This window comes from Xiphias gladius, chromosome 17, assembly GCF_016859285.1.
Source record: "Xiphias gladius isolate SHS-SW01 ecotype Sanya breed wild chromosome 17, ASM1685928v1, whole genome shotgun sequence".
In the NCBI taxonomy this organism is placed as follows: domain Eukaryota; kingdom Metazoa; phylum Chordata; class Actinopteri; order Istiophoriformes; family Xiphiidae; genus Xiphias; species Xiphias gladius.
In genome coordinates, this window is record NC_053416.1 from 1204314 (window position 1) to 1216427 (window position 12114).

At 40.5% G+C, this 12114-nt stretch overlaps 2 protein-coding genes across 2 annotated transcripts; both read right to left on the reverse strand.

The window, feature by feature from the left end:
- Nucleotides 1–1742: 1742 nt before the first annotated feature.
- LOC120802532 (olfactory receptor 52K1-like) lies at nt 1743–2693 on the reverse strand (the record flags this gene model as incomplete). Its single annotated transcript, XM_040150448.1, has 1 exon — nt 1743–2693. A coding segment is annotated over exon 1 (939 nt), but the record flags the coding sequence as incomplete, so codon positions are not given.
- A 4750-nt stretch (nt 2694–7443) lies between these two features.
- LOC120802535 (olfactory receptor 146-like) lies at nt 7444–8391 on the reverse strand. The gene has a single exon (XM_040150451.1). It carries the CDS (start codon nt 8386–8388, stop codon nt 7444–7446), a length of 945 nt encoding a protein of 314 aa, XP_040006385.1. The 5' UTR covers nt 8389–8391.
- Nucleotides 8392–12114: the final 3723 nt, after the last annotated feature.

Here is a 12114-nt window from a genome sequence, read left to right on the forward strand (position 1 = left end):
GGGTCAGCAGCACTGTCTGTTATCATTGTCCAGTTTGCAGTTTAATATACAGTCCACAGTCTTACATATGATTCAAGACTCACTCCGGCTGGGGAGTGTCACTGTTGTTCTTGCTCACTTGGCACTACTGAAGCCGTCCTCTAAACACTGAACAAAAACAGCGCATGCATTCAACACGGCCTCTAATATTAGTGCAAATGTTTTCTTCAGTAAACATCTGGAGGAAGATTCAGACATTTCACAGTCTGCGTTAATCTTGCACTCATTTCTATAAACAGCGTTTAAACAGAACACGATAGCCGTCCAACAGCAACATTAATATTGCATCCATATCCACAGCCTTTGATATGTGACATTAGCTTATCTATCTTGAAGTGTTACGGCACACTTGTTTGGATGTTGTTTTCTTCCCCCCGGCCGGTTTTCTGCTGCTTGTTATTTCTGCCTGTATTTCAGGCAGCGCTGACCGACTGATGCATGCAGGTATTAGAACAAGAAAGCACTTTGTTAGAAACAGTAACGAGTTCATTTGCTCATTCGTCTCTTTCGGTTTATTAGATATGTTTTTATTCTTTAAAGAAAAATGATGGTTTATCACAACCTAGGTTTTGTCTTTGTAGGTTCAGCCGTTGGTTCTATCGGCTATGAGAATGTATGAACCTAAGTAATATCTTAGAGCTCGGGACCTGGTGTCTGATCAGACAAACTGGCTATTTTACCGAAGTAGCTCTCTATTTGGAGGTAAAACCAAAAGTGATCATCCCCATAATGTCAGTAATAGTCCCTCGACACAATTTGTAATAAACCCTAGTTTTCTGTTTACGGCAATCGTAATACATTTCGCCAGAGTTTTTCATTTTAAAAGTTACTCTTTATTCAGTTGTCATCTTGTTTATGATTTGAAGAAAGGGTCAACAAAAAATGTCATCATAGTTTTCACTTAGGAAATGAACACAGTCTCTGACTGTACTGACTTCAGGCAGCCAGTAGCAGTGGAAGAGGGGAATGCCACAGACATAAAACACATTCACAAATGAAAACTCAAAAAACATGGTACTTAGAGTTGTCTGTCAACCCTCCCATCAACATCTCATCACACTGAAATAATCTGAACGAACTTCTTTAAATAGCTGCTTTACGTGCATACATGTCAAGAATCAGAATATGGCCCATCACAACTTTTACTTGCACAATAATGTTCACTCCACAATATTCAATACTGGATCTACTGACGGGCAAGAACACTTAAACCGAGCCAAAATAAATCAAAGCAGGAATCAGGAAAAGTGAACTTGCGTTTTCAGCAGTTGGAGCATTAGTACCACCAGGTCAGTGTAATCTTAACACAGAGTTAAGTAAATACCACTTCACAAATAAGAAGAAATCTTCACAGTGGCCTTTTGCATGGCTCTATCACAGTGGTGTTGACTCAGTTCTGATGCCACCTTTGTCTTAAAAAAAGAGAGGTATTTGGAATTTCTCTGAACCTGTGTTTACACAGATCCCAAATATAAATGGACTCTTTACGTGAAGTAGTGGACAGTTTTTACACTTATAAACGGGACTCTAGTTTTGAACAACAAAACTATTCACATATACAGAGAAAACATGTCCTGTGTTTTTATTTGACTTGAGATCGTGCTGTATTCTTGGACTCTGTATTTACTCTATATATGACTTGTCTATTTATGTTTCCACAAATGTCAGTGAATGTCACAAAAAACAAATATTTATTTTTTACTTGAGAGCAAACATTTTTTGCACTGAAACATTTCAAATAGGAATTTCTGTATCTCTTTAGACTGCACACCATAAATAATGGGGTTGAGGCTTCCAGGGACAAGGACAAACAGAATGGCAGAAAGTTTCCTATAGTCTGGGTACTGAGGGAAGCGATGCAAAGTTATGATAATTACTCCACTTAATATCATGATCAGATACAAAACCAGGTGAGTGCTGCAGGTCTTCAGGGCTTTACTGTTCAGAGACTTGTTCCTACTGGTCAGACAGACTACTGTAATCTTAGTATAGGTGAGAACGATGCTGCCAATAGAGGAGGTGAGTAGAACCACAGTGAAAGCAAGGCCATAGATGTTATTGATGAACACACTCTCACAGGAGAGCTTAAACAGCGAGGCGTTGTCACAGAAGGGGTTGGTGATCAGAGTCCTGCATCGGTTCAGGCGTATGGTCAGACCGAGCAGAATCCCGACCAAAACAAAGGCCACTCCCCAGGCAGCAACTGTCAGCTTGATCACCATTTTGTTGGTCATGATGGCAGCGTAGCGCAGGGGGCTGCAGATGGCCACATATCTGTCAAAGGCCATAATCATCAGGACTGTGTGGGAAGTGGTACCGAACATGTGTGCGGTGAAAGCTTGGACCACACACTCATAATAACCGATGAGGCGTTCAGAGGGAGGACGCAACATGTCAATGAGCAAACGGGGAACCGTGATTGAATTTCCAACAACGTCATTGACTGGCAGGTTGCAAAAAAGCAGGTACATAGGCTGATGAAGGTTTTTGTCAATGAACACCAGAAACACAATGCCAACATTTGTGACCATTATAAACATATAGGAGAAAAAGAGGAAGAGAAACATAGGGTATGTTGAATCCTTTGAGACAATCAACCCCTCCAGCTGAAGAGTGAAGCTGTTGAAGGTGTAGTTTTCCATCAACCTGAAAAAACAAAACAATGATGTCACGAAATCCACGTATAAGAGATCAGTTTCTGAAATAGTGATGATTCCCCAACCAAATTAAAATAATCAGCTTTCCTGGGATCCTAGGGAAACATATTGTACAGTACATAGTTTCTGTGAAATAAATTATATCCTATATAATACTTCTACGTGTCTTTTGGTATGTTCTGCTGTGAAAGCTGAATAACCTCTGAGAAAAGTATTAGTCTAAGAACCAGAACCAGTCTAAGCTGGTTCAACGAATCATTAAATTCGTAACAGCTGGGGCTGAAGAGCTGACTGCTCTCCACGTACTGTATATTTGACTTTGATCAAACATTCTGAGAAAAATGTATGAAAAATAAGAAAACAGAAACACTTTCTTGTAGATCAGTAATACTTACTTTTAGCAGGTCTGGTTTCAATCTTGCATCTCTTTCTCGTGTCTCCCCTCTCACTGCTGATAATATCAACCAGCCCCAATCAAGAGCTACTCTGATACAATGTTTTATAGACGTGATTTTATCACTGGAGAGTCAATTATCATTACCTCAAATATCTAATGATGCAACATTAGGAAATCACTATGATGGCCATTGCAACTGTCATCAAGCTGCGAACTGCAAGCCCTCAATTCTAACAACGTTTGTTTTGCAAGTTATCCGGCTTTCAAATCTCAATTTAAGGTATCTCACAATTGTAAATCCACTACAGATGACAGGACATGTACATTGTGCATGTACTCTGATTTGGAGGATTCCCCTCTTCCTGCCCCAGACTTATGCTCTGGACTGAGACTGTATATTTTTAGTCTTTTTGAAAAAAATGAATATTAACATAAGCCGATAATTAAAAGGGAAAACTTCTGTATCTGTCCTCACATTCACCTAAGGGCAATTCAGTTAGGAATCACCAATCAACTTAACCTTCAAGCTTTTGGACAGTGGGAGGAAACCGGACCACCAGGAGGAAACCCACGCAGGCACAAGGAAAACAAGCAAACTCCAGTTGGAAAAGCCCCAGTTGGCCATCAGCTTCTGTAGCTCCGAGCGTGTTTGTAGGCGAGTGATGAACCCAGTCTGATGTGTCCTTTGTTTTTACATGGATGGCATTTCATTCCTCAAATTGGCATTCATCTAGCTCGTGCGCTTTGGTGATGCATCTGTAGCGGGGCCCTCCATTCGCCCATGTCTCTGGAAAATGACTCTCTCAATTGCTTTAGCCTGAAATGACGTCTGTGACCATCATGGAGCTTTGTGTTTGTCACTTCGTTTGCTGATCTCATTATATTCTACAGATGGCGTCAAATCTCTGGTTTAAGCTGCATTTGGCGTTCAGTCGTGGTGAGCAATTCACTTTTTAACTTGCACACCATTTCTTCTTTTAAAAGTTAATTCAAAAACACATCAACCATGCAGGCTAGCCATTGATGTGGTGATTCACTTATAGAATCACTTTCTCTCTGCTTTCTGGATATAAATTTACTGTGGAAATGATTTCGCAGGAAGTCAATTAACTTTGACAACTTTTTTCTAAAACACAGCCTTTGATTTCACGTCATCGATAATTCTTTCATCTAGTTTAACCGGTAAAGGTGAGATAAGATGATATCTGAGTGAAATTGTTTGTCTGTCGTCATTATTTTGTATCAGCTCTGATAATTATACTTCATCTCTCTATTGACCATTGTCAGATAATCCACGTAGATTATTTTGTCAGATTTCAGTTGCCTCTATTCCTTTTCAGTTCTTCTAAAGTCTATATTTACCTTTGGCATAGAGGTTGCACAGTTCCAGGCTACATTGGTTTTTCTTGGTAGCCACAACATTTATTGTACACATTAGTCAGTGACAGTTGCGAAATGACTTATTTAGGGCGCCCTTGGATAAGGAAGTAAATGTTCCATTAAATCTTCCAAGAGACAATGTTGCATTGCTCACAGTTAGACCGCTGCATGAATCTCTCCTAGTTGAATCATCAGGACAAAAGATGAATTGTGTCAGAAAACATCTCGTTCTCTCATAAAAAGTCAAAGGTACAACCCTTAAACTGAAAAAAAAAACCCCAACGTAATCCACAAAGCCTGTAGTGCATTGTGGTAAAAACCACCCACATCAACAATCTTAAAATTCTGTTACATTTGCCACTAACGGCTGAGGGAAGGTAGAGATTACGGTGTTGAGAAAACTGACAGTACAATCTGCAATTTATGTCAGTTTACTATTGGATTCTTTTGGATTAACTCAGCAGCTGTTTTCACTTATTCTGTCTGTACAGTCTCAAAAAGACACATAATGTTAAGAAATCACCATGTCAGCTTTTCTGGGGGCCTTTCTAAGACCTGGGATATTACCAATTCAAGGGTACTGCCTCGGCGGAGTGACCCTTGACTGGCCTTGCCTTGTGGGAAGTGGTGCTGAACATGTGTGACAGTTATTTGGAGCTATGATCTCTAGCAATTGTCCAACCACCACATAGAACATAGTCATTATCTTGCTGTTGATCATGGTGAAATTATTGAACTGTTTTCAGCCCTAAATATCTTGTTAATCTCTGAATATCATCATCGGGCCCATGAGTTTACTGCCATACAGGAGGAAAACTTATTTTCTTCATGTACGGTGTTTTCTGTCACCTGTGTTAACATAACGTGCCAACGAGAACCTACCGTATGTTAATTTGTGTGCAGCATAAAAAGTAATAATTTAGTGTTGAGTTCCTCTTGAGGTCTTTAAATTTCTCCATGGGTTTGCCCCTTTACCTCAGCAATTTAAACAAAAGATACAATGGCTTCAGGTAGTATTCAGACCCCTTCACTTTTTTATAGTTTTAATGGATAAAACTGCCATTTTGTCCATCAGCCTTCACTCAATAACTCAGAATGACAAATTGAAAACATGTTTTCAGAAATGTTTGAAAATTTCTTGAAAATCAAAAACTGAAATCTACCTTTTACAAAATCATTTAGACCCTTTGCTGTTGCACAGCAAATTGTGGTCTGGTGCTACCTGCTGGCTTATTATCCTTGAGATGGCTGTAGAACTTGATTGGAGTCCACCTGTGGCAAATTGAACCGATTGGACATAGTTTAGAAAGGCTCACACCTGTGTGTGTGTGTATAAGGCCCCTTAATTCACACTGCATCTCAGGACTTATCCTGAGATGCAGTGTGACCCATGGAGTCCAAGAAACTCTCTGTAGACCTCTCAGATAAAACTGTGGTGAGGCACAGATCAGGGCAACACCAGCTGTAAAGCTTTGAGCGCTCCCAGGAGCACAGTGGCCTCAATGGCAATTTTATCCATTTACAATTAAACATGCAACACAATAAAATGTTCAAAAAGTCAAGGGGTCTGAAAACTTTCTGAGGCCAGTGTATGTTCCAACCAGGTCACTTTGATCATTGCATGGTCATTTACTAGCCATCCCTACAATGTGTTTTAACCTTCCGTCCTTTGGCAACTTTATTTATCCTTGTAATACTTCTGCTCTGTATTGATTTGCTTTCTAGATATGTGAGAGGTTAATGATGATTCCATTGTCTATGAATTATCACAGTTTATTAATGAGAAATTCACATCGATAATTCACATTTGTTTCTCTCACAAGCCCATTTTTTCTCTAGAGGTCCCCACGTCTTAAGTAGATTTGAGCTATCAACAAAATTGCGATACAGAACTGCCATAGGTACGGTATGTCTGAGGGAGACTAGAAAGGGTAAAACCATTACTGTTGCTGTTGTATTGATGTGATTTCTTCTGTGGGTTTTGTTCTATACCTGACGAAGTCTGATATGTTCTGTATTAGAATGATGCCAATAAACCAATAACCATTGAATCAAAGACATAGTTAGTCCACCACAGAGCAGTAACAAGTTAATTATTTATCAGTTAATGTCTTGGTCACAATTCTATTAACAGCAAACTTAAGGGATCCTTATGAAAATATGTTAAAGCAACCATTATATTTTTTAACTGTCAAATATCAATATTGGTATTGGCAACTAAAACATTCACACTGGCTATTCTCTCACAGTATAAACCAAATCACAAGACAACCATAAATTTACCTAACAGCTAAAAATAACATAGTAGTAGAAATAGGTGTATATGCATTTCAGAGCCCTGTTTTATGGTTTTTACATGGAAACTACCATGTGGGTCTGCAGGTAGGAAACGTAAGCATTTAAATCGAGACATCTGTACATGTTGTTTTACGGTTAGGCTGTGCCTTCCCTTCATTCCCAATGTTTTCCCTGTTTTCCGCTTCCTAGTGCTTCATGTTCGTTCCCAGTTTGCCTGTCTCCCGGTCTGTGTGTGTGTGTCTGCTGGACGTGGTGGTCCGGTCCTCCTCCAGTTCTCAATCATCCCGTGCACCTGAAGCTCGTCCAGTAATCAACGCCTGCAGTACAAAGACCCCGCCTCTTCAATCCACTCTTCACCAGATTGTTCTGTTCAACACTTTGGTAACAGGCAATGATCCCTCCACAACACCACAGTTGATTGTAGAAGATGGACCCATGTGGGTTTTCTGTAGGAAAGCCCAGCTGTGGGATGCCTACACAAAACCAACATGGGCCCAAAAGGGGAAAACTCCAATGAGCTCTGAAAGGCTAAACCTACAGAAGCACCATGTGGGTGTTCTGTGGGGAACCTTAATCTCTGGTCCAATCACAAGGAACAATCACAAGAATATTTGGTTCATATTTTATGTCATTTCTGTTGATATATGTACAAATAAATCTTGAAATTCGTCTTTATAATGATGGCAAAACCTTCTTGGACTCAAATAACTTTGAAAGGAATTTCCGTATCTCTTTAGACTGCACGCCATAAATAACTGGGTTGAGGCTTCCAGGGATGATATGGAACAGAATAGCTACAACTTTTCTGCTGTCTGAGTGTTGAGGAAATCGATGTAGAACAATGATAGACATTCCACTGATCATCATGATCAGATACAAAACCAGGTGAGTGCTGCAGGTCTTCAGGGCTTTACTGTTCAGAGACTTGTTCCTACTGGTCAGACAGACTACTGTAATCTTAGTATAGGTGAGAACGATGCTGCCAATAGAGGAGGTGAGTAGAACCACAGTGAAAGTGAGGCCATAGACGTTATTGATGAACACACTCTCACAGGAGAGCTTAAACAGCGAGGCGTTGTCACAGTAAGGGCTTGTGATCAGAGTCCTGCATCGGTTCAGGCGTATGGTCAGACCGAGCAGAATCCCGACCAAAACAAAGGCCACTCCCCAGGCAGCAACTGTCAGCTTGATCACCATTTTGTTGGTCATGATGGCAGCGTAGCGCAGGGGGCTGCAGATGGCCACATATCTGTCAAAGGCCATAATCATGAGGACTGTGTGGGAAGTGGTGCCGAACATGTGTGAGGTGAAAGCTTGGACCACACATTCATAATAACTGATGAGGCGTTCAGAGGGAGGACGCAACATGTCAATGAGCAAACGGGGCACCATGATAGAGTTTCCAATGATGTCACTCAGTACCAGGTTGCAGAAAAGCAGGTACATAGGCTGGTGAAGGTTTTTGTCAATGAAAACCATGAACGCAATGCCGACGTTTGTGACCATTATGAACAAGTATGAGAAAAAGAGATAAAGAAACAGAGGGTAGACGGAGTCCTTTGAGACATTCAACCCCTCCAGCTGGAGTGTTAAGCTGTTGTAGGTGTAGTTTTCCATCAACCTGAAAGAACAAAACAGTTCTCTTAAGGTCACAGGTAATGCAATGTAGGTAGTACGTGGGTGTCTGACAAACCTGAAACTTTAAGTTTGTAAGTATGGAATATAAATACACACACACGCACAGTGTATTTGTCATTTCTTCAAATCATCATAAAAAGAATGAAAGTGGATACAAGTGAATAAGCGATACATTACATTACTTTACAGTTTGACTGTGATCAGACTTTATACCTACTACGAGTGTCTCCGACTTCAAACTCTTGTCTTCTCTTTCTTGTGTCCCTGCCCATTGTTGATAGTATCTACCAGCTCCGATCAAGATCTCCTCCGTTTTATAGACATGATTTTATCTCTTGGGGAATCAGCTGTGTCAGATTATATGTGATGCAACATTAAGAAATGATTATGCTGCAACGTGCGACTTTTAGCTCTGAGACAAGCGAGAGTAAGCTCGCCCTGGTCACCCTTCCTACCACCAAAACTTTTCAGTCACCTTAAAGGTTAAACTTCAGGTGTCTTACAATTGCAAAACCATGACAGGCGATCAGTCATTCACCGGGTATTGAAGATTTAGTCCAATTTGGACGATGCTGTTCTCACCCATATACTGTACTAAATTTTTATTATTATATTAGCACAAGTAAGAAATGAACGGTGACAATTATAATATTTCAATCAATAAACAAGACAATTATTAATGCTAACACATATAATAAGCAGCCTTACTATCAACCTGCGTGCCAAAGCCAGGAGTAGCATCCGTGGCCTGTGCCATCTAACTCTGGTACAGGAAAGGATCTGGCGTCCTGAAGCACCCCAAGCAGTAGCTTTACTACTCCGTCACTGCATGCACTACTAATAGTAAGTTTCACTTTGTAACAATTCCCAAGTGATTTTTACCTCGTTGTCAAGCTGAAATGCTTCCGTCTCAGTGAGCGCCTTTTGTCAGAGTCGGACAGATTGAGAGAGGCGTTGCAATTTTGTCGAAGTAGCGTCTACAAAAACTCAAATGAGACACGGTACAACAGATTTGGTCATTCATTCTCTGGACAGACCTAATCTTTATCAGAACAATCAAACCTTTCTGGCTGGAGCTTTTCACGGGGTAGGGCTCACATACTGCCCACAGTGGATCTCATTTTAATGGTATCGAGAGCCTTTGCCATACTGGGCAGATGTCCTTGTCCCGAGGTTTTAGGGAAGTGTGAAAAGACAACTCCCAAGTCAGCGGCACATTGGCACTGTTAACACAGTTTTGCCTCGCATAAAGGATCTGACAGCCGACTGGGGCCTTTGTGTTTTACAGCACATTTCCTGGATGGTTCAGTCTCGGCACTCTCGTCAACCCCGTTTCAACCAGCAGCAGGCAGCTGTTGTCACTGTCACTGGGATTTCTCTTACTTCCCAAACTGTAGCATTCCTGTGATTTTTCCTCAGTTTTAGCAGAATAGACAGAGAAAACATATATGGATTGAAAATAAAGTGTCTAAAACCCACCCAGCAAACAGAGAAGCCAGACAGTGGTTTTCCCCTTTAGGCCCCTCTGTTTGTACACAGGCAGGCCCAACTGTGGTCAGGCCTGTGGTGTAGGTTATCGCCCAGACAAGGCAACTTGAGTTTTTGGGGGCAGATTTGGATTTGCCCACAGAAAACCCATACACAGTTCACATTGTTTGTCTCACGTGTCTGTTTGTCCACTGAACTGTTTCCCCCTGCAGTGTGGGGAAATTCTTGTTGGTTCTTTTCTGGAGGTTCCAAGGTCTAAAGTCTTTCCCAAGGTCGAAACATTCACACTGGCTCGTTTTTAATTCTGTTTACCGACCATGTGTTCTTTCTGCTTCTTTACACTGTTGTCGTTTTCGCTGTATGTAAAAGGAATGCATGACAAAGTTGTTGCGTAAAAATGGCGTTTCAGCAACTGCATTTATCATTATGATTTATTACTTTAACTTTATAGAGACTAAGCCCTTATACACAGCACGTTCACAGCCACAGTGTCATATTACAGGGTCAGCAGCACTGTCTGTTATCATTGTCCAGTTTGCAGTTTAATATACAGTCCACAGTCTTACATATGATTCAAGACTCACTCCGGCTGGGGAGTGTCACTGTTGTTCTTGCTCACTTGGCACTACTGAAGCCGTCCTCTAAACATTGAACAAAAACAGCGCATGCATTCAACACGGCCTCTAATATTAGTGCAAATGTTTTCTTCAGTAAACATCTGGAGGAAGATTCAGACATTTCACAGTCTGCGTTAATCTTGCACTCATTTCTATAAACAGCGTTTAAACAGAACACGATAGCCGTCCAACAGCAACATTAATATTGCATCCATATCCACAGCCTTTGATATGTGACATTAGCTTATCTATCTTGAAGTGTTACGGCACACTTGTTTGGATGTTGTTTTCTTCCCCCCGGCCGGTTTTCTGCTGCTTGTTATTTCTGCCTGTATTTCAGGCAGCGCTGACCGACTGATGCATGCAGGTATTAGAACAAGAAAGCACTTTGTTAGAAACAGTAACGAGTTCATTTGCTCATTCGTCTCTTTCGGTTTATTAGATATGTTTTTATTCTTTAAAGAAAAATGATGGTTTATCACAACCTAGGTTTTGTCTTTGTAGGTTCAGCCGTTGGTTCTATCGGCTATGAGAATGTATGAACCTAAGTAATATCTTAGAGCTCGGGACCTGGTGTCTGATCAGACAAACTGGCTATTTTGCAGTAGCTCTCTATTTGGAGGTAAAACCAAAAGTGATCATCCCCATAATGTCAGTAATAGTCCCTCGACACAATTTGTAATAAACCCTAGTTTTCTGTTTACGCAATCGTAATACATTTAAGCCAGAGTTTTTCATTTTAAAAGTTACTCTTTATTCAGTTGTCATCTTGTTTATGATTTGAAGAAAGGGTCAACAAAAAATGTCATCATAGTTTTCACTTAGGAAATGAACACAGTCTCTGACTGTACTGACTTCAGGCAGCCAGTAGCAGTGGAAGAGGGGAATGCCACAGACATAAAACACATTCACAAATGAAAACTCAAAAAACATGGTACTTAGAGTTGTCTGTCAACCCTCCCATCAACATCTCATCACACTGAAATAATCTGAACGAACTTCTTTAAATAGCTGCTTTACGTGCATACATGTCAAGAATCAGAATATGGCCCATCACAACTTTTACTTGCACAATAATGTTCACTCCACAATATTCAATACTGGATCTACTGACGGGCAAGAACACTTAAACCGAGCCAAAATAAATCAAAGCAGGAATCAGGAAAAGTGAACTTGCGTTTTCAGCAGTTGGAGCATTAGTACCACCAGGTCAGTGTAATCTTAACACAGAGTTAAGTAAATACCACTTCACAAATAAGAAGAAATCTTCACAGTGGCCTTTTGCATGGCTCTATCACAGTGGTGTTGACTCAGTTCTGATGCCACCTTTGTCTTAAAAAAAGAGAGGTATTTGGAATTTCTCTGAACCTGTGTTTACACCGATCCCAAATATAAATGGACTCTTTACGTGAAGTAGTGGACAGTTTTTACACTTATAAACGGGACTCTAGTTTTGAACAACAAAACTATTCAAATATACAGAGAAAACATGTCCTGTGTTTTTATTTGACTTGAGATCGTGCTGTATTCTTGGACTCTGTATTTACTCTATATATGACTTGTCTATTTATGTTTCCACAAATGTCAGTGAATGTCACAA

Excerpts from the sequence above, each read along its gene's own strand:
- LOC120802535 (XM_040150451.1), bottom strand. The coding sequence starts at position 8,388 with ATGGAAAACTACACCTACAACAGCTTAACACTCCAGCTGGAGGGGTTG.